Raw genomic sequence first — 23,506 nt, forward strand, 5'->3', positions numbered from 1 at the left:
AAACACTGATTGGCCAGGCAGGATGATATGTAGGACTAGGAGACAAGGGGGATTCTGGGAAGTGTAGGCAGGGAAGAGTCATCATGTGATCCTAGGAAGTGATATAGCTGGGCAGAAGCTGCCACAACTAACCATAGAGGTCTGGATGTCTGTACAGACAGGCGGAAGTGACATAGCTGGGCAGAATCAGGATATAAGCAAAGACAAATAGGAAATCTCTCTCTTCTCTGCAGAGCTGCTAAGCAGTCATCATGTAGCAGGCAAAGGAGTTGAAGGTCCAGCATTTCCCAGTAAGCCAAGACCACATGGAAATACATGGATTAATAGAAAATGGGTTAATAATTAAGATAGAGCTAGCCAATAAGAAATGCTAGTCATGGGCCAACAGCTTTATAATGTAGAGTCCCTGTGTTCATTTGGGGCTGAAGTGGTGGTGGGGCCTAGCCAGGACAAGAAAGCTCTCACTAAGATGCATGGCAGGAGTAAAGAATAAACCATGACACATATAACATTAATGACTTCGGAGTTTATCCTCACTCACCTGTGGAAATTCCAGTTTGTTTTTTAAGGCAACTCACAATAAGTACAGTGTGGACACTTTTGAGGGACTGTGGTTGCTTGAAAGAAAATGGCCCCTATGGGGGTGGCACTAATAGGGTGTGTAGCTTTGTTGGAGGAAGTGTGTTACTATGGAGCTGGGCTTTGCGATCTCCTATGCTCAAGCTATGAACAGTGTGGCACTCAGGTCACTTCCTGTTCCCTGTGGATCAAGATGCAGAAATCTTAGCTCCTTCTCCCATACCATGTCAGCATGCATACCACCATGAAGATAATGGACTAAATCTCTGAAACTGTAAGCCAGCCCAAATTAAAGTTTTCCCTTTATAAAAGTTGCCATGGTCATGGAGTTTTTTCACAGGAACAGAAACTGTAAGTGACAAAGACAAGTTGGTACCAGGGACTGGGGTATTGTTATGAAGGTCCTGACCATGTTTTTGTTAGGAGAGTTTATACTTTGGGAGTTTGGGTTAGGAAAGAGTGGAATGCTTTAAGTGATACTTAAAGGGCTGTACTAGTAGGAGCATGGAAGAGAGTAGTGGTGAGAGTAATTTGAATTGTGAGAACATCGCTCAAGAAATTTCAGAGGAGAAGAATTTTAGTATGTCACCTAGAGATTGTTCTTATTTGCCCTTGTCCAAAGTTTACCTGATGCGAAAGTCAAGTTTTGGATTAATTCTGTTGGTAGAGGAAATCTCAAAACAGCCCAGTATAGACTCTGTCTGTGGTTATCAGTGTAAACTCTAATCAATATTTACAATAAAAAGGAACAAGCTGAGCAAAGAAAAACACAAAATGTAAAATCTAAGAAGAAAAGAAGCATCAGAAAGTGGAATGGAGCTAGTTCCTGTGTTCAAGGAGATAAACAGATTAAGAAATAAGATAAAAAGGAGTAGTGACCTTAGGGCAAAATGCCACTCAACTAAATTTCCAACACATGAAAAGGAATTAAAGAAAAGCTTAAAGCCAGGTGTGGTGGTATATGACTTTAATCCTAGCATTGGGAAAGCAGAAGCCTGTAGATCTCTGAGTTTGAGGCCAGCCTCATCTGCAGATCAAGATTCAGGATAGCCAAGCTTAGGAAGTGAAGGAAACCACTGAAAACAGAAAGCTGGTGAAGATGTAATTGAGTAAGAGGGCTATGTTCCAAGCCTAGTAAGCAGCAGAAATTGGCAGCTTTGGCCACAGTGTTCTGGCTTTTGAGGTCTGACAGACATAAGGGTGTACCTGAATGGAGGCATAGACAGGCCATTGGGTAGAGCTGTGAAGGTGAACCCTGGATAGCCTTGGAGACCCCAAAATGCTGGAGATACCTGCCAAGGAGAGCTGCTACCAGAGTTGATCCCACCCAAAAGAAAGAAGTGTATTGCAGTCAACAAAACTGAAAGGAATTGCAGATATGAAGAACATTTTGACATCAGATATGGAGATGCAGAGTTTGTACAGCTTGGTTTTGCTCTTGCTTTGTATTAGTATTTCCTTGCTTGCTCCCTTCCCTATGTTTTGGAATGGCAATATATGTCATTATGTATTGAAGTGTGTGATCTGCCTTTTGATTTTGATAGTACAAGGGATTGCAAGTCTCTCAGAAAAGACTGAAATTTAGACTTTGAAGTAAGTTTGAGACTGTTAATAGACTATGGAAACTTTTCATATTGAACTGAATGCATTTTTGCATTATAATATGGCTACAAGACTATGGAGGCCAGGAGTAGAATGTGGCGATTTGAAAGAAAATGGCTCCCATAGTTAGTGGCTTTATTAGGGGTTTTGGCCTTGTTGAAGGAAGTGTGTCACTTTGGAGGTGGGCTTTGAAGTCTCCTATGCTCAAGCTATGAACAGTGTGGCACTCAGTTCACTTGCTGTTGCCTGTGGATCAAGATGTAGAATTCTCAGCTCCTTTTCCAGAACCCTGTCTGCCTACATGATTCCATGAAGATACTGGGCTAAATTTCTGAAACTGTGAGCAAGCCCAAATTAAATGTTTTCCTTTATAAGCATTGCCGTGGTCAAGGTGTCTCTTTACAGCAATAGAAGCTGTAGCTAGGACAAAGAAGAAGCTGGGAAGTCCAGAGAAAAGCTGGAACAACCAGGACAACAGTGATGACATCTTAAAAGTAGGAAAAATAGCAGTCACAGATTCCAAAGTATTTCAAGTTCCCCAAGGGGCAGCATACTGCCTGACAACACTAGGTCCTCAAGCTGAGTAGCTGGTGTTTCTATAGCACCCCCAATCCACGTGTATTACCTCTTCCTTGGCACAATAAATCATCCAGGACGCATAAAAGACATAGGAAGAGGCTGAGAAAATGACTGCTAAACTCCTAAATGAGCTGGCAAGACTCCACTGATGAAAACCTCTTAATGTACAGCAAAAACCTTTGAGAAACAAAATGTCTTTCCCTGCTCTGACAATGGAGAAATTTAGAAGTCACATATGGTTCTGCTAGGTGACTTTCTAAGCTTGTTAGAGAAATGTATTATTTAAAACAGCCTAGGGCTGTGCTGCTGGCAACAGTAAAACAAGAAGGGTACTGAAAGATAGTCCTTTTAAGGCCTGGGGAAAATGTGTTAGAATAGAAATCTATACCTATCATCCCATCTTCCTTTTGCTGAAAATGTGGTCTCTGTCATTTCTGCACAAAACAGAACTATTTTGACTATTAGTAACAAATGTAGTTCATATACAATAAACTGACAAGGGAGTTTCTCACCCATGTCATTTAAAAATTTTAGCCTTTTTGTCCAAAAGAATTTATTTTCCTAGAATTATAAAACTAAAATAATCTAGAAAATCAACTCATTTCCCATGTGGAAATGAGGACATAGAAGAAAATCAACTCAATTCCCATGTGGAAATGAGGACATGGAAATCAATGATTATAGTGAACAACATTCACAATTTAATCATTAATGCCAACACCTCTCAAAAATGTTTCCCATACTTAAATAGGTCAAGAGTACTAGCAATATGATAGCAAAGAATAGTTGGTGAACTTAGGTATCAGCTTCTCTCCTACTAGGATCAGATTAAGGACAACTATTGGTTTCTCAAAATTTAAAGTTTTAATTGTCATTAAATTAAGACAGTGTATCATGTATGCTAGAGTGATATGCACAAGTGTTTGGGCACAAATAAAGCTTAATTTGTAAAGAAAAAAGAGGCCTCAATGGTCTCACAGGCTCTAAGGTCCAGTCATGGCTCTCACAGGCTCTAATCCAAAGCTGACTAGAAACACCTTCACCACTGCTTTGAAGAAGCTCAAAGTGTGGGTCATGGCTAGATCCAGGTAAAATGGGGAGCAAAATTGGATTTCAATGTAAAGAGCTTTAAAGTTGAAAACATAATTTGCCTTCTTTCAATTCAGAAATCACATTCTCCTGTGCTGAAAATAAAGCTTTCAGTGCTACTTTCTGTACTTTTGGAATGCCTTTGGAGTCTTGAAAATGCTTTTTTCTGCAGAAACTAGGAAGTGGTGCATAAGAGCATCAAATGATGCTTTGGTCTTCTTTCTCTAAGAGTTATTTTTAAGAATGGCAGTGGCTATGGAAGATGATAAAAGAAGATCTTACAAGTTCATAGGAGCTTAAGGTTGAATAAAACAAAAGTGTATGGTGTTCATCTCTGTTTTATCTAAGAAAACACAGCTGTATCTTATAAGCTAAAATTCAGACTCTGACAACCTAAAACATCACTAATATCCAAGCTTATATAAACAGAAAGAAATTAATAACTCTCATTTACTAAAAAATACTTTCCTTTAGTTTGCACTGAACGCTGATAAAGCTGGAGCAAAACTGTCTTTATTAGCAACTCACTTTTGTCCAGGATTAAAGACAAATGACTAAGCCTGAATCATGGTTTTTAATTAAAAATCAAACCAAACCAAAATAAACCGTTTAATGGTTTATTTACAATACAGATAGATATTTAGCAATGAAATCTTAGAAAATACTGAATTTTGTATGAAACTACAAACTAAATGTTATTTTTATTACTACTGGTATCCTGCAACACATAGCTCAACTAAGTAAAAATAATTTATTTTAACTTTTGCTAAACAATCTTGTAAGGCCATTGAAAATAAACATACTCCAACTATGTCCACATACACAAAAGGAACCAATATGTCAAAACTACAGTAAATAGTGTTACAATGTCTTTCAATTAATGTTAAGCCAACTGTAGTTCTGCAAACAAGAAAAATGTAAAATCAAAATCCACAGCATCTACTCAAACAGATTAAACCTGCTTTCTTTCTCCCCAAAAAAATTTTCAAGAAATACAACTAAATTATTTAATTACTCTAAATGAACCCAATAAGTCACTATTGTTTAATGCAAAAATAAAACCTGCCACATGCAATTAATGTCTGTTATCACTGCTTCAATTGATCTAATGTTTAGTGCACATAAAACATTCAAAAGAAGTTCTATACATCTTACAGTAGTTCAGTGGAGAAGTCCTGTCCCAGGGGTAGGTAAATCTGAAGTACAAGAAACCTCTGGATCAGTCCAACTAGAACAAGAGAGAAAAAATATGAAATGAAATTTTCAGGCCCCTAAAATGTGCACACAAACAGACACAGTCAGTGCTCCCTGCAAGCGACATAGTCCAGCACTTCAGGAGCAGGAAGGCATACAGGAGCACCATCCATGATTTATAACCCGATTATAAAGGTGAGAGTGATGACAACTGAGTCAAATTTCAACAAATGCTGTATTTTAAAGTCCCATCTGTGGCAATGGTGATATTTTTATAAAAATCAAACAAAGGGATTTTTATTCACTCTTTTGTTATGCCATAAGACAATGTGAGCATGGAACTGCACTCTACACACACATATAAAATTGAACTATGGATTCCCATCAGTGTGGTCATAAAAACATGTGGCAATTATTTTTATTCTCTGACAGGTTTTATACTCTTACTAAACAACTCAATAAAGAAGAGCAGCTCAAGAAAAACAACTCTAATTATGGCAACTACAAGTAAAGGCTCAACGAAGCAAATCTTAGTCATATGATCTTAATGGTATCTACACTTAGTTGGATGAAGGAACATAATTTCACTTATAATCCCTTTTGTTAACATGATCTTAATTAATTCTCACTAAGAAATTATAGCTTTTATTCCTTATCATTAGTTTCATATGGATAAGAAATGTTAAGAAAAAACAACTCACATGGCATTTTTGATAGCTGTAGTCTACAACTCCTTAAACAGTTGATTTTTATACTTTCTCTACATTCCCTCTAAGGTTTTGAACTTTTCATTGATCTCTCAATTTATGATGCTTTCAACAGATGTCTTAGTGAATTGGTATGGATGGATTGTAGAAGAACTTGGCGGGCAAGCCATATAGAAGATTCTGGGTTTAATTCTTGATGAAATAAAAAAATGGGAACAAAAACTCACAAGGATCATACCTCCAAAAAATGTGCAGGTTAGGAACATTTGTCTGTGTTGCATATGAAATAAAGATGTCATAACTTTGTCTATGACCTTCTAGAAATCCAAAATTAGAAACAAACAGGAGTTAAAAAAGCCTTTAAGGAAGAGCCAAGTCTGATGGTGCTTCCCTACAATCCAGCACTTAGGAAACAGAGGCAGGAAGATCAAGGTTCATCTTCTAGTTCAGAGCCTACCTAAGCTATGGCTGGAGTGTTTGCTTAGTGTGTACAATGCTGGGCCCAATTCCTAACACACACACACACACACACACACACACACCCCCACCCATATACACAGACATAGGGCTCCAAGGAAAGCAACTGATTTAAGGTGATATGTCTTATTTATGCTAGTAATAAACTTAATAAATTTAAGCAATTTAATCACACAATAACCTTTGATCATTTTGTACAAAGACTTCTGATTTGTGGTTCCTACCGTAAGCTGTTTTATAGCATTCCTGAAAAAAGAAAAAGCTACTTCTATGTTTTATACCAACTTTTCTATAAACAAACATAATTGGCCAAAAATGTATATTAATGCTTTTCATCAAATATACATGGATGAATGTTTTTATCAAATATACAAGGATAACTTCTTTTAAAGCTTATATCAAGCTTTATCTGTGTTCAGAGAGAAATCCTAAGTTACACAAAACAGAAACGGGAGATGGAAGGCTCTACCCTAGAAAATTCTCTAGGAATGTGTTCTACCACATTTTTAGAGAGATGCAGTGTGGCAACCAGAGTTCTGACCCACAAAAGCAAAGCGAAATAGCAAAATGATGCCATCTCAAATCAACTACCTTCAGTCATCCTCTCTGGTCTCTGGCACTGAGAGTACTGCCATTTCCACAAGGGCCTCAGTCGTAAACAGAGCTTGGAAAACACCAGATCAAGTCAAACCAGCCCTTTAAAAGGTCCCTAATCTATGCCACAAATCTCACTGAACCAGTATTATTTCCTTCAAGCACAAAGAGCTGCATGTAAAAGACCATTTTTAGAAATGGAAGATCTCTTTCCTCAACAAAACTGTCATTCAACATTCTCACACACCAAGGCCCTTCTTTCCAAAAGCCTTTCAGTGTGATGATACCACAAGGTGATGATATGACAAAGATAAGAGTGTTTTAATAACATTTAGCAAGCTAATTCCATATGGCAGTAATGCTAAATAAACTCCATTTCAGTATATATTTCCCTGGCCTGGGAAATTTAAACTGGCTCTTCATGTCTGCACTGTATTTAAAATAACTTTAATTAATACTGAATATAGGCCTCATTTTTTAAAAAAATGGCCATCAAATACATAAAATATATAGAAATTCCTTGTTAAAGGGATATAGTCCCCATTTCTTTTTCCTTTTAAATACTTAAAGACATACTCAACTTGTAAAATACTAGTTTTAAGCAGTGTTCTTAGAGTTGTTTCATTGGAACAAATGACAGATTGCATGCCTCACATACATTTTATAAGGACTGCATCATCCAAGAAATGGGATGAGGACACAGACAATCATTCCTCCTCACCACCCAGAAATCTCAGGATGAATCACAGCCTTAGCATATCCTTAATTTCTTTTTCATCCCTAAAACTAGGCTAATAATTTCCATCTGTATATCAAAGAATCATCTGTATGAATTAGCATTATCATTTAACAAAGATTATTGATCAACTGATCACATGCTGTGCACAAGACTTGAAGTTTTTTTAGTAAATAAGACTGTCATAATCTATACCCTCCTGGAATGTACAATATGGTTTCACAAAAGAGGAGGTCAAAGTTCTATGAGAGCATTTAACTTGAGGGGAAGGAGATGATCAGTACAGGCAGTACTGAGGAAATATCGAAGGAACTAAGCTTGGAACAAAAAGCAGGGATTGACTGGGAGCTGGGCAGTGGTATAGGAGAGAGGAACAGAATGTAGGAGGATTACTCCATCTTATGATGGAGGTAGGATGTCCATGGGGAAGGAAGGGTATAACAGCTGAAAGGAACCTTAAAATGCTCAGTCGGCTGGTATATGACACTGAAGAGGGAAAAGAACAGATCTGAAACTCAGTCATATGGAGCCTTAAAAGCCATGTGAAAGAGAGAGGCCAACCTAAAATCAGTGGGAAGCCAATCATTCATGCATGTGTTTGATGCAGATTAACTTGATTGTGTATCAGGGAAAACAAGACAAACTAAACAGTTTCTATTAATTGAATTGGCTTTCTGAAAATGGTTGGAAAAACAGTGAAACAACTAACAAATACACACATGTTCAGTGCTGTTCACAGTATGAGAGGAGGGCAGGAGATGGGCCAAAGGGCTGAAAAACAGGACTATGAAGTCCAGGTGTAACTTAAGTACATGTCAGGTGGGTCACATTCCAAGGTGGCACCTTAGTAAAGGCTGGGAAGGAGGAAGAGTGTGCTGGGTGCCAAAACAGCAATGGCCTAGAACGGGTAGGATGCAGGCCAGAGGAAGAGTAATAAGATAGAAAGCCAGTGAGTTAAGAGGGAATCAGACAGTCACATTCCCATACAGAAATTATTTTTACTTTACAAAATGGGACATTTTTCAAGAGAAGGTAACATGTTTTACATATCACTTATAATTGAAGAGGTCTACTCTGGCTGCTAATTTGATAACAGACTATAGGGAGGCCCAACAGAAAGTAACTGCAATAATCCAGGCCTGAGAGAAGTGTGAGCAGTACTGCTGAGTAAGAAGCAGGCAAACTTTCAATCTCTTTCCCAGTACCACTGATATCTTCTTAATGGATTCAGAAAATAAAGAAAAATAGAAACAAGAATTTTGGTCTCATCAATTGAAAAGACAATGTTGTCTGCCTAGCAAGTTAAAGGCAGGGATTAAAAGAATCACAAGCAGCCTTGGCCAGGAGCTGGGTTTTACACACACTACACATAGGTGGTCCTGATTTGCAAGATTGAAGTAAGACAGAAATGGTATTAAAATCTATGATCCTGAAGCTGATAACCAGGGAAAACATGTAGCCATAGGGCTAAACATAAAGACTAGCATCACTGCAGCATCCAGGTGGCAAAAGGAGAAGAGGAAAAACTAACAACAACCTAGAACATGTTGTCGGATTAAGTACACAGTTGGATGAAGATGGACATTGGAGATATCCACGGAGATAAGTGAAAGATGTGTATCAAGGAGGTGCTGGTGCTCTCAGATGCTCCCAAAGGTGAAGATGAGAACTGAGAACCCCTATAGGCTCAGGAATACAGAGAACTACTCACTCTGATAAGAGCACTTCATAGAATGGTGAGATCAAAGACACTTAAGGGTTTTAAATATAGCAAGACATAATTTAAAAAGAATAGCAAAGCAGCAGTAAGGAGACCTGGGGGAACAACAAGAAGCCATCCTCATCTTTTAGAACAGCTGAACTCAGGCTTCAGGGATGCAGATGGCCACAGACACACACTATTTGGTTCAGATGACTCAGCAGGGAAACCAATGACTTTGAATGTGACTCTTGAATACAAAATCCCTACTGGATATGTATGTATGGCAGTGATGCTTCTCATACAGGCAACGCCATACAACACCATCCAAGCTGAAGGATGGCAGAGATTTATCTAATTGGTAAATGATAGACTAAAGTGTCATTACCAAAGGCAGATGGTTACAGTTAGAAATTAGAACAGAATTGATCTCATTGTGACACATTTAACAAACTTATCTGAACATCAACTGTAAATCATCTCTGAGATAGGGATTACAAAGATGATGATTAACAAATCCCCTGAGAAGTATACAGTGTGATAATGAGTGTCACATGCTCCATCATTTGATGGGTGTTTTTTACCTAGCAGGCTCATTGGTCTGGGTTCAATTCCTAGCAACATAAATAAATCATATTAGAAAGAATATGTATTGGGTGCCTTCCATGCACCAGACTATGAAAAGACGTGCTGTTTGTACCTGATTTTTATGTTTAATTTTCTTTGTAAACTGTACAGATTCTAGGCTTTATGTACCATTTCAAGCACTATGTAACACATATCCAACTAGGAACTCTGAGAAACTTTACTTATTGCAGCAAATTAATTACAACCTTTTAACAATAATTAGTCTCTTTCAAGGTTAATTTCTTGTATTAGGTTATAAAGAAACAACAAAAACCACAGGGTGATGGGGGAATGCCCTTCTGTATATATGTTTCTTTTATTGGCTGAGGAATAAAACACTGTTTGGCTAGTAGCCAGGCAGGAAGGATAGGCAGGGCTACCAGACCAGAAGAAGGCTGGGGAGAAGAAGGCAGAGAGAGATACCATGTAGAGACTGGGAAGATAGGACATGCCAGGCATTCTCTGGTAAGATAAGGCCATGTAGAAATACACAGATTAGTAATTATGGGTTAATAATTAAGAGAGCTAGCCAATAAGAAGCCCTATCCACTGGTCAACAGTTTAATAATTAATATGTCTCTGTGTGCTTATTTGGGGCTGAAGGGCGGCAGGACCTGGCGGGAAAGAAAACTCTAGCTACAAATGAGTCAGATGGCTCAGCAGCTAATGCATTTGCTTGCCAAGCTGACCTGAGTTCATTCCCAGAACCCATATGACAAGAGAGAACTGTCTCCCACAAGTTATCTTCTGACCCATATGCACACCATGGTGCATGCATACGTAATTTGTAATAACAAATTAAAAACAACTGATTTATTATTTTAGGATTCATCAAGTACAATTTAACTCAGAAAGATTACTGTGTAGGAACAGTCAAAAATATTTAATTTCATTATGAAACTTTCCTCATAAGTGTCTAATATAGTTAGAAATACAAATGAACTATCGAATGTCAAGTTTGCATAAAGTATGTATTAACTCTTAAAATAGGAATACATAATGATAATTGAACTTAATTTAGATGTTAATTGAAAGCCGATTTTCCTCTATTCAAGGCATGCTTTTCAATTTCAGTTTAAACATAAGAACCTCATTCAGAAGGTCATTTTATACAATTAAAAATAACTACAAACTTTGTTATCCAAACATCCAAAGAGTGCATCTGAACAGCATTAATGCCAGGGAGACCAGAAAAAATGTTTCATTTGTTACACTGCTTCACATGCCACGGGAAAGCTAGATTAATTTTTAATTGCAGGGCATTGTGTAAGAAACATATTAGAAGATTCTTCTGTTTCTTCTAATTAAAAGCCATCATTGCTACATTTAAAGAGGTAATTATAACACATTAAACCCCGTTTCTGAGAAAACTAAGGAAAAAAAATCTGAATAACAGTAGAAAAAGGGAGATAGGGAGACTGTATTTAGTCACTTTGGTAAAGGAGGAATCTTTCTCAGAGCCAAATGAGAAGGCTGCCAGGACTGGCTGATACCATCAATATCATGACTGGTATTGATGCACAGGGCACTAAAAGGAAGTCGGATTGTCTTTACAAGCCAAACAATAAGGGCAAAAAAGAGTAGCCAGCTTCTAACAGCCAAGTTCCTGGAAAGTATCTGTTTCATAAAGTCAATATCCCAAAACAGAAGAACTGTGTCTCTCATAAGGAAAAAAAAAAAAACAAAACTGTAATTTCAGATATGCTTGCCTGACTTACTTTAGTTCACTTTACTTACAAACACAAATGTATATGAAAGTGAAAAAGAACACCAAAACATGCAATCAATCACATACCCAACTAGGAACTATGAGGAAGCCAAATTTCCTTGTGGCAGCAAATTAATTTTAAAACTTTAACAATAATTATCCATTTTCTTTTAAGGCTGATTTCTTAGTTTATAAAGAAACTCTGAGAAAACACTTTAAATTAAATCATCTTCCATCCCTAATTTGCATGTCTTGATTTACTTCTTAGAAATTTAAAATGTCACTTAGTACTTGAAATGGTACATAAAGCCTAAAATCTGTACAGTTTACAAAGGAAATTAAAATTAGAAATCAGGTACCAATAGCTGTCCACAGTGCCTGGTGCATGGAAGGTACTCAATACATGCTCTTTTTAATATGTTTTATTTATGTAGCTAGGGATTGAAGCCAGGCCTGTGAGCCTGCTAGGTAATGTTCTATCACTCAGCCTTATCTGCAATCCCCTAATAAATATTCTCAATGAATGAAGACAAAGTAAAGGACAAGTACAAAAAAAGAACTACCAATTTATTTCTACAAAAGAACAGAAATATATATTTAACCAATAAGAGACAGTGAAAAATCTGACAATATTTATACATTACTCAAATTAATCACTTTATTGAAAGTTTAGTCTGGTGACAAAGCCTTAAATTCCAACCTCATATCCACCAACAACTGCTCTTCTGGACCACATCTCTAAGTCACCTTGTAAGGTTCTGTCTGCTTTAAAATGCCACGGTTAATTTTCACAATGGAACCAATTACTGCAGCTATTTGCTAATGAATATATCTATACTTGTTAGATATTTTTCCTAAAGATTTATTAATTACTGTTACTAATAATGTTTTATGTATTTTTTAAATCTTTTTTTGTTCTTTAAAAAACTGAAGTTCTTGTAATTTATGAATTCTTGAACTCCTGTCAAAACTTTACCTTAACTACCTAATTTTCTAATAAGGTATTTATTAGAAATGTGTTTATGCTCACCTGTAAAGGAGCACTGTGGAAAATCCCTCATACAAACTTAGTGCTCAACAGATACTATTATAATAAGTGACTACTAAAATAATCTTCTAGGATTTAAAATAGTTCTAAATTTAAAGATAGTGAGGAAGGATATTTTTCTACATACAGTTATTTTCTACATTAAAAATATCACATGACTTCACACCAGCAGATGCCACAGAAGTCCTATTAATATGCCTGCTTCTAAGACACAAAATGTAATTCTATCAAATGTTGATTTCCAGTATTAGAAGTTTTACTCACGGATTTGCTTATTCTCCTTTGGTAATTGAATTCTGTTGGTCTGGCTGCTGCCTTCCAGGATAAATACAAAACTTTTAACTTCTTTATCAAACTCCTATGGGACAAAATGAAAATAGCAGTAATTGAAGCATATTTTATTTGCCTTCTTTTGTAAAAGTTGGAACTGCAAATTCCCAGGAAAAAGTCTTTTTGTTGTTGTTGTTGTTAAACAAGACAAAAAAGTAGACTCAAACCTTAATGAGGCTTTCATCCTGAGACTTGCTGGGAATGGAACACAAAATCACACTAGCCATGTGGCTAATTTCTTATTATAAGAAAACATGTTTCCTCCAAATGAACAAAAGTTCTCTGACTTCAGGGATTCCAAAGCCACTAATGGCTCTGGGTGTAGCTTCTTCTTGCTACATGTAGGCATCCCCACCTAGGTGCACAGCTGATCACCAACCCCTGTACAGCAGAAGAAAGTATCTAACACCTGCTGAGTTCACACTAGAAGTTCTTTGCTTTCAGGCCGTACCTCAAATGGAATTAATTATGTATTATTTCATATCTGGTGTGACTTTGAAAACTGTATATATATATATATAATACAGAAATATATATATTTAAATATATATACACATTTAAAATCAATTTGAACTAAATGTAACAATTAACACTACCTAAGAAGTTAAGCTAAGACACTGGAGAGATGGCTAAGCAGATAAGAGCACTTGTTACTCTTCTAAAAGATGCAAGTTCAGTTCCTAGCACCCATGCTGGACAGCTCACAACTATCTATGTCTCCACACCAGGGTATAAGATGCTGTCCGCTTGCCTCTATGGGCACCCAGCATATGGCATATACTCACACAAACACATCCATAAACATAAAAATAAATCTCTTTTTAATAAATGAGACCTTTATAATAAGTAAGTTCATGTAATGTCCACTGTAATAGCATCCACTGTGTATTTATGAAGAACATACATGTACCAAGTATATTATTTATTTATGCACTCATTCAACAGCTTACTAAAACCTTCAACACAGTCACAAAGCACTTATATACACTGTTCCCTACCCAGCAATTTAAATTTAATCTTTTAATTTTAATACCAACAACATTCTTGGTTTCTTAACAATGCTAAGCTCTCTCCTGATACAGGGATTCTGTTCACACTACTCCCTTTACTTGGCTCTTCTGTGTAGCAGCCTCACTTGATGCCTGGATGACACTTAACACTTGCATTAGTTACTCTGGGCAGCTGTGATGAAATATTCAACATAAACAACTGAAAGCAAAACAATACCAATTTTAGGGTCAGGATTTCAAATATGTCTATCCACAGTTCCTTGATCCCATGAGCCTAGGCAAAATATCATAGTGATGGCAGCCTTGGTGGAAAAGCTTCTTTATGGCAGATAGGAAGCAGTGTAAGGAACAGAAACCTGGGGCCAAGAAGAGCCTTCAAATGCCAAGTCTCAGTGACTCACTTCCTATATCTTGACCCCACCTCCCAAAGTTTCTACAACCTCTCAAAATAGTACCACCTGTGGGGGTACATTTTATATTCAAACCTTAACAGAACTCAATGTCATTTACTTGGGGAAGCCTCTCCTGACTTCTCTGGCACATGTTCTCTGAGTACCATTTCTCTTTCATTCATAACAAGAAATGCACAATTTTTGTCCTTGTCTTTCCATAGGTCAATATTCTCACCTGTCAGAGGGGCATGTAGCTATCTGTCTCAAAGTTATTTACATTATATAGCATTGTGTAATGTGTCTAATGTTACCCTTAGCAAATACTAAGCACTTAACAGTAGTTTTAAGTTTCATCTACAGATATTCTTATTCTTCTCGTGAAGGCATTCATCTCGATGGAGACAAGCTTTTAGGTATGGTGACAGCAAAGAAAATTGGTTTCTACATGATGGCTCCTGCTTTCTCTGGGAAGTGGGTGTGTCAGCTTCTGGTAAGTCAGGAGGGCATGCCCTGGATGTGGGCAGGAGCAAGGACCAGGCATTTTGGTGGTTGGAAACTGAAGATGACAAGAAAGTATCATTTGGATACTGACAAGAACACAACAGGATGGGGTCAGATTTATGTGTTATCAATCTTGAAATTAAAGGAAGTTTCTCCAAAAATATTGAGGAGCCCAGGTACAGGCAAAGGAAAGACAGGGATGAGGCAAGGGCTGGCTAAGCAAGCATCGTGATAAGCTAAAGAACAAAGGCTTTCAAGGTCCTTCCTGGAAAGGGACTGAAATGACACTTTAGTTTCTGCACTGCAAAGAAAGAGGTAAGAACTCAGGGAAAATCAGTAAAACTAACCACAAGGGAGAAACAGAAAAGTCTATGACCTGAAGGTCCCAATCAGACTGAAGAACAAACAGTGGGAGGATCTGAGCAAGTGACCTTAAGAATCGAAGATCGAGGTCATCGAAAAATGTCTCTGTGTCTCACTTGTTAATTTCAGAGGTCCTGCTGTTTGTGGTGATGAGGTCAAGGATGTGATAGTGATAGTAAGGCCACAGCAGAATCAGATGTCATTAAAGATGATGAAATCAAGAAACCCAGAGGCCTGGGGTTATCAAAGTCACCTAAAATGATAAAGCAGGACTCAAAGTACACATAGCAGTTATGTACCATGTGGCAGTCTTAACAAACTGAGAAGTGGTGTCTGGTGGTGGTTGGGGGGGGCTGCTTTTGATGGTAAAAGAATAAGGAAACCAGTTCTGAAGTTTAATGGAGCCCATTTTTCTATAACCTTCCCACACATCCCTTCCAGGATTCCACACTTCTAACACTTACTTTCCAAATCACAGATGGACTGCCAAAGATCTTCCATTTTGCTCCAGGATTTTTCCCCTGAGCACTAAAGATTTCAACAAATGCACCCCCCTAGAAAATAAAACAAGGAATTCACAGTGAAATACAATGCTATGGGAGAAATTTTATTTACCACAGAATTTAAAACCAGTGTTCTAGACATCTGTCAGTTAAACAGTCAGATCTTGGAAAAACATTATCCCTGTTATTATGCCTGTTTTATACTTTGGCTGTATATAAGCCACAACCATTGGATTTGGATCACCTTAGGTTACTAAGGAACTCACCTTTAAAAATATGATAAACATCAATTGTGCCATAGAAATATTACAGAAGGGGCTCATTGACTTGACATGTATAGATCAGGTCCTCAAAGCATTCTAAAAAGACCAGACTAAAGGGTTTAAACACAATTGTAAACTAAGCTAATAAATCTTATCATTATATATGAACATAAACTTAGTAGTCACACTGATTAGTGCTTCAATACCTTCTTTTTAATTTTCTGAATTTGAAGTTATTTAATGTCTTGATTTTTCCATCTGTCAAATAAGTTGTTGCATCATGCAGGCTATCAAACATAAATCATCAAGGACAATACTTGGCATGCAGCAAGGGCTTAATAGTGCCATTAAAAGCTATTCAATAAAGAGGGAAAATAGCTTAGACTTTCATAAAAAGACCCAAGAAGGATTGGGGTATATGTGGAAGGCAGTTCTTACTGAACATCTCTACAGTATCTTATAACAAATAATTTGGAGACATACAGTAAGAACAAAAGGAAAATTTTCTATAGATTGTTACCTACTGTAAACTGAAGATCAGAATCACACTAATAGGAATGCTAACGTTATTACTAAATAAAAACTCTGCAAAGAAAATGGGGGAATTAAATTAATATCTCCAAGGAAGAATTTGTTGCAAAATTTGAGAAGCTGAGATGAAGACTAAGTATGATTTGAATTACACGAAGCACATAAACTGTTTGGTTTTTACAAAAACCTGTCGTTTTCCTAAAAACTTACTGGCATTTCCCTAAAGCATGTTTTGCTTCTGACATGTAGAACATTTCTTCTTTCCTATTATGTGCAAATTTGTACATGCTACTGATTCTCAGGGCAGGTCATTTTGTATGAATTGTAAGTTTGAGGCCACTGGGTTTTAAAAAGAAATACCTGAACCTCAGTGAAATAGTAAATCTTTTCTCCCCAGTTCTTTTCCTGTGTTTTCCAAATTGCCCACAGTGGGCATCTGTTATTTCATAACATTATACTTTATCTACATGCTGAGATTAAACTAAGTTTATTCTAATACATAGAACAAATTTCTAAAAACTGGACAAAAGAAAAGCACAAAGTGCTTTAAGGACAAGTAGTGTTTGGCCAAAAGGATGAAGCCATAAAGAGGTGGACCCTGGGGGTCAGGGTACCAGCACTCTGACAATATTCCTAATAGCAAAATGAAGATGCTATATAAACCGGTAATTTCAAGATGAAGACAGGAGATCGGGGACAGAAAGCCAGTGAGCTGAGGAAGGGATCCCATCCATGGAGCAAGGTGTCTGAGGAACACTGAGAAACAGTGTGTTCCAAATGTAATCCTTGGATCAGACTTGCTTGGGGGTTGCTTTAAAACTACACAGGCTAAGCCCATCCACATTTTTTATTCTCTCAATCTAGAAGGAGGGTCAGGAAATCTGTTTTTTTGTTGTTGTTGTTGTTGTTGTTAGTATTCCCCACTGATCTTCATGTACCCCAATGCAGGAGAGTAATAGGAAAAAGAAAAACAGCACACAGTCCAAGTGCTTACTTTAATCCTGGGCTTAAAGTAATCCAACCATTAACTTTTCTAAATAGCTTAGGATACCAGAGGGGATCAGGGTCCCGTGCCCAAATTCCTATTCCGGATGTCTAGCATGGCGGGAGGGGGGGTGGGGGTGAGGGTGGGTTATGACCTGCTCTGTAATCAGATCCACGGGGTCTGCACTAAAAAGCACTGAACTGCAGCTTGAACAGCTCAAGGTCAAGACGATTTAGCCACTAATTATTTTTCACCCCAGGAGTGGAGGCTTCACAACCCAGAAGGCGAGCCAGCTCGCCCCGGGGAGGAAGCCCTGTTGGGTTACCTGGTACTCATTTTTGAACATTCCCGCAGAGGGCCCAGGGTTTGGGGGCACAGAGTTTGCCGGCTGGAGGTGGGCGGGAAGCACCGCCTCTGGGCTCCGCCGGCTCGGGCTCGCCTCGGTGCCTCGCGACAACGTCAGCGGCGCCTCCAGACGCCGGCTCGCGCCATCGTGGCCCCGCTCGGGGCGCCGCGGCAAGCGATGGAGCAGAGTGAGGGATCCGCTGGCCGCGGAGTGATTGTGCGTAACCTACGTGACCGCCCGCCGCCGCTTCCGAGCACACAACCGACCGCGCCCGCGGGAACCGCGCAGCCCGCTTCGGGTCTGAACAGCCGCGCCCATTGGCTCCCCGGAGGCGCCTGCGCACTGAGCCTTTCAGATGCTTTACCGCTGGCTAGGCTGAAGCGTTGCCCAGGCAACTGAGGGGCTTTACCACCTGTGGCAAGTCGTAACCCATTAGCTAAAAAAGCAAAAGGTTACCCCCGGGCTCTAACTCAGATAATGTCTTCTCACTGGCTCTAAGTATTGTAAACTGGTAATTGGTCAGATGGTCTTTGGTTCAGACACGCCCATACTTGGTTTCTTTGAGAAATAACAGAATGTTATTTTGGAAAGGCCCTTGCGAAATGAGGATGTTTATGCAAGGTCACAGAACCCTTTCAAAAGCTAAGGTTTCTTTACTCAAATGAACGATGAGGTAAGGGTTGCCCTTAGTGCTCCAGATAACCATGTCCAGAGGCTAGCTGTGAAAGAGGTCCTGCCTGCACCCAGGTTACATATTAGATGAGAAAGGCAGTAATTAAATGAGTGAGGAAACGAATCACAACTTGGGCTGAATGCCAGGAACACAAATAAGCAACAGCACTGGAAGAATATTTTAGTTGTGGATAATGTAACAAGTTATCACAAAGTGGCTTGAAAAGTAAGAGAAATTTACTCTCATAGATTGGGAAATCAGAAGTCCAAATTGAAGTTGTCTTATGGAGGCTGGAGGAGAATCCTTTTGACAATTGTCATTTCTTGGCTTCAGCTCACCAATCCTGTCTCCATAATCACACGTGTTTTTTTTTAGTCTCTAATGAGAAGACACATGATGACAGGCAAAGCCTGTATTAGTTACTTTTTTTCATTGCTGTGACAAAATATTCTACAAAAGCAGCTTAAGGAAGGAACATTTTTCTTTGACTCTCAGTTTGAGAGATACAGTCCAGTATGGCAAGAAAGGCATGGTGACAGAAACATGAGGTGTTGGGTCATATTGCACCCATAGTCACAATGCAGAGAGATGAATACTGATAACATTCTCCATTTCCTTTAGTCTAGGATCCCAGTTCCTGGGATGGTGCACATGTATGTGTTCAGGGTGCATCTTTCTTAATCAAACCTGTCTGGAAACCTCCTCAGAGGCAGGCCCAGAGGTCTGTCTCTCAGATGACTCTAAATCCAGCCACAGAGCCCATTTTTATAATTCAAGCCATCTTCAGTCAGCACTGAGGACAACCCTTTGACTGAATCTGAATCAGGGAACACTCCTTATTCATAGATTTTATATAGCAAGCATTGCAAATTGCTAAATTGGGGGTAAATCTTATGTAATAATAAATAACTATCACATTCTCTGTATCCACCCCAACATGTAGACATTTTATCTAAACACTTTCCAAGTTGACTCACCTTTCCTTAATTGTAGTCTCTACTCTGATTGACCCATCATTTTCTCTTCGAAAAGCTACGATAACACCCTCCTAATTACACTCTACTGACAACCCTTTATGGCACTGTCAGAGTATCTTTATAAAATGCCAACCCTAGCATTGGGAAGAAGGTTCATTCAGTCAGGTATCTTCTGTACAAGCAATAAAACCCAAGTTCAATCCTCAGAGTCCAAGAAAAAGCCAGTGCATCTGTATGTAGTCCAAAATCTGCAGAAAAGGGGAATGCTGACAGGTTGATCTCTGATACTCATTGGCCAGCAAGTCTGATGGAATTGGTGAGCTCCTGGTTTGGTGACAGACCCTGGCAAAAATAAAATGGGGAGTGGTGGAGAAAGATACTTGATGTCAACCTTTGGCTTCCACACACATCCACATGCTTATGTACTACACACTACATGAACTCATAGATACACCACACATAACAAACACATATGTGTACATAAAGTAAAGAAAAAAGTGAATCTAACCGTACCAGCTTCCTGCTTCTCACTTTTTAATGACTATAGATCCTGGGTTGGCTCTGTAAAATTTAGCCCTCCCCTTCCTCTCCAGTTCTAGGCTACTTATGTGCCACCCACTTTCAATTCAGTCACATTGAATATTTTGTTGTTGTTGTTGTTCATGTTTGACATGTTTCCTTTCTCTGCAAGTCTTTATGGATAATAGCACTCTTTCTTAAGGGTAAATTAGTACCCTCAATTAAAAATCAAGTTAATTAACTGCTTATTTATTTGTGTGTGTTTGTGTGTACATGTGAACACATGCAATGGGGTCATAGGACAACCTGAATGAGTCATTTCTCTCCTTCAACCACATTGATCTGAGGGATTGACCTCAGGTGGCAAGTGCCTATACCTAGTGAGCTATTTGAGCTATTTCTTGGAATAATAACCTCAATTTTTATGAAAACTTGTTACAGAGTCAAACATGATAATCATAGTGTATCGATGAGTGATTCTATCCATTTAGTTTTGCTTTTCATTACTTGTTTCTTTAGTTTAAGGCTGTAAGACTATAATATCATTTGTTGCAAGGCCAAACATCTCCTAACCCTCTGAGCTCCTAGCAAATTACAAACATTAGTAGTTGTATTTTTATTTGGAAATTTGGTATAGGCTTATCCAGGCAATGGAGCAAATCTGAAACCTGCCAAACTCAGATCAGCTTGGCATATGATGAGAGCTACCCTTAACACACACAGGAGTGGCTGACTATAAAGCAAAATAGCCATGTATAGTTGTTTAACAACATGAGCTTAAAAATTGAGATGGGGCAAGATCCAATTTTATAAAGCAATTGCTGTTGCTTAATTCAGACGAATGCTAGCTACATACAAAATCTTGGATTTGACTATGCCTTCAAGAACATCTACCAGAATTATGAGAAAGAATAAAAGCCAGCCTCCCCAAATAACGTGCCTTAAAACAAGCTATATATGTGTGTTATAAAAGACACTGAAATTGTTTCTTTAATTGCGATTTTTTAAGAAGTCAGTACATTTAATAATTGCATTAAATTGCTTAAACTAATTTGACAACATTTAGAATTAGTCATTTTACAAGCTTTAAAATGTTCATTTTTGTTCCACAAAGAAAGTAATTTGTGGTATATTAATATTATTAAAAGATCTGGGATGGTATTTAAAACAGAATAGACTAGAAATAGCTTTGAAAAGTGGCAGAGTCTTTGTTTGCCAAAGTAGTTATTTAAGTTAGATATCTATTATTATCAATTTAATAAGCTATAGTACTCTTTTAAACTAAGAATATGCTGTTTATACTACAATCAGTTATGGTGTATATTTTGGCCGTGGTTCATAATTTATTTGTCATGAGGAGAATAAAAACATTGGATTGATTTTCAGAATTTGTTATATTTCACAATTATATCGAAAAATTTAATACTTGAAGTTAAAATGTTCCACGTTGTGACTGAATATGAATTATAACAATACTGATCTCATAAAATAACTTTTGAACTGTGTATGTTTTGTGGTCTTAAACAAATTAAGTAATGACACCCAAGGCATCTGTTTGACTATTGATCTGACAGTTCCAATGTGTACTTTGACAGTGGAATGTTTATGGGTCCCAGAAATAGGAATTTTTAGGAGTTTCTGACGCTGGAGTAATACAAAGTCAGGCAACAGGTCCCCTCCCAACATCACTCTTGGCTACAGCATACATGGAGGCTGCTGAGAGATAATGCGTTTCATTTTCCAAAGTCAGGCTACATGTAGATTTTATTTTACTTATCTAATTAAACTAGCATTGCCAATAACTATGGTGGTGATTTTTTTTATTAGTGAATGAAATGATGAAATACTTTCTTTCTCTATGCCTTCCTATTATATAGAAGTTTATTCTGAATTGAAACATCCCCTCCAGAAGTGAGGGGGCTGAGGATGTGAGCCTCTAGAGGGCAACAGAAGGTCACAGGTCTGTAAGAATAGAAACTTGCATCCCCAGGAGTAAAGGTTGTTTCAGTTTGGGTTGTTACAGTGTTGCTATGTAGGAAGCCGGTTCCTGCATTATAATGTTGCCTGAAGACACCAAGGTGTGAATTACTTCACAGGCGCTGGGTAATCTCCATTCCTTTGATCTCTGCCTATCCCGTGGCTCATTTTTGCCTGAGGAGCTGAAGCCATTCATAGGGTAACACGTCCCAGGCGGCTGGTCAGCCTTTATATAGGGATGGTTTTCTTGGTTCAGTGTCTCTGCTCAGTCTCTGTTCAGTCTCCACTCTGGTAAAATGCATTAAAGCTTGTCTGCAGAAGGATCCGAGTGTCCTGCGTGTATTTCTTGCTGGCGAGGAATACAGAGCACGCGGGACATATGGTGCCGAAACCCGGGAAGCTTAACATCTCCAGCACCGTGGAGACCCCTTGGCTACAAGGCGGATTCAGAACTGCAGAATGGTAAATTCGGAGAGGTATGATTTTTCTGGACTTTGGCTTGGGACAATCTTAAAGAAGTCCAGAATTACATATCAGAAACCAAATGTAATGAGAGAAATTCGGAGAGGTATGATTTTTCTGGACTTTGGCTTGGGAATGTTGCTATTGTGGGAGGTTAATATAGAGGCTTCTATGCTTTTACTAGGAGCTATTTTAACTTTTCTCACTGTTGTAGCAATCTTAAAGAAGTCCAGAATTACATATCAGAAACCGAATGTAGTGAGAGATGGGGTGCGCCTAACAATAAAATATAAGAAAAAAGGACCTCCCGGAATGTCTACTGACAAGGGAGTGTGTACAGCAACAAATAAGAAAAAAGGACCTCCTAGAATGTCTACTGACAAGGGAGTGTGTAATTTGTTAGATGATTCTGTAAATGAGTTTAAAGCTTTAAATCTTGATAGCTCTAATGACGCTATAAGCTCAAGAGATGGGGTTTTGAAAGGAACAGCTCAGCTAGATGAGGGAGAGACAGAGAAGGAGGGAGAAAGAATGGGAAATGGCCGGTCACACCCCGGTAAATTTAGGAGAGATGAGGACTCGAAACCTAGCCTCTGCCCTGCAACGAAACTGGAAGCCTTGGAGCTGAGCAGCTCAGACTCTGAGATTTTAGACTCTAACAAGGAAGCAGAGCTAGAGGAGGAGCTGCCAAAAGTAAAAACAAATATGAGGCCATCGCCTGTTAATTCAGCGGGTGTACTTCTATCAGCACACCCACTATTTGGAACCGACTCCTTCTTACCATCAGAGGAGCGGAGAAAATTACAGATGGCTTTCCCAGTCTTTGATAGGGGAAAAGGCCATGCCTGCTATTCAACACTTCTTAAAGGCCTGGAATGCCTGGGGCTTTAAAGCCTCATTAACATTGACGCTCGGGCCAAGCGTCTCACCTCAAAACCTAAAAGGCCAAAAGAAAATGATAAAATGAAAAGATATCTTAACTGATCTTTGGAGAAGCCCGGATCCTATTCTCATAAGATCCAGGGGAGCGATATT

General features: G+C 38.4%; 1 protein-coding gene across 6 annotated transcripts in view; it reads right to left on the minus strand.

The window, feature by feature from the left end:
- Nucleotides 1-18,049, minus strand: part of Cfap20dc (CFAP20 domain containing) — a 289,810-nt gene extending 271,761 nt beyond the window's left edge. For 4 of the 6 annotated variants that reach the window (XR_004772275.1, XM_035452375.1, XM_035452374.1 and 1 more), the window contains exons 1-4: nucleotides 17,843-18,045; nucleotides 15,700-15,789; nucleotides 12,904-12,997; nucleotides 5,005-5,077 (exon numbers count right to left, since the gene is read on the minus strand). Coding sequence is in view for 5 of the 6 variants with exons in the window: in XM_035452375.1 (XP_035308266.1) it covers nucleotides 5,005-5,077; nucleotides 12,904-12,997; nucleotides 15,700-15,789; nucleotides 17,843-17,863 (278 nt within the window). In the remaining variant the exon portion in view is untranslated. Of the gene's footprint in view, nucleotides 1-5,004; nucleotides 5,078-12,903; nucleotides 12,998-15,699; nucleotides 15,790-17,842 lie in introns of all 6 variants that reach the window. The other 2 variants (XM_035452377.1, XM_035452376.1) reach the window with 2 other exon arrangements.
- Between the last annotated feature and the right edge of the window lie 5,457 nt (nucleotides 18,050-23,506).

Source organism: Cricetulus griseus (assembly GCF_003668045.3).
Source record: "Cricetulus griseus strain 17A/GY chromosome 1 unlocalized genomic scaffold, alternate assembly CriGri-PICRH-1.0 chr1_1, whole genome shotgun sequence".
NCBI classification, from domain to species: Eukaryota; Metazoa; Chordata; class Mammalia; order Rodentia; family Cricetidae; genus Cricetulus; species Cricetulus griseus.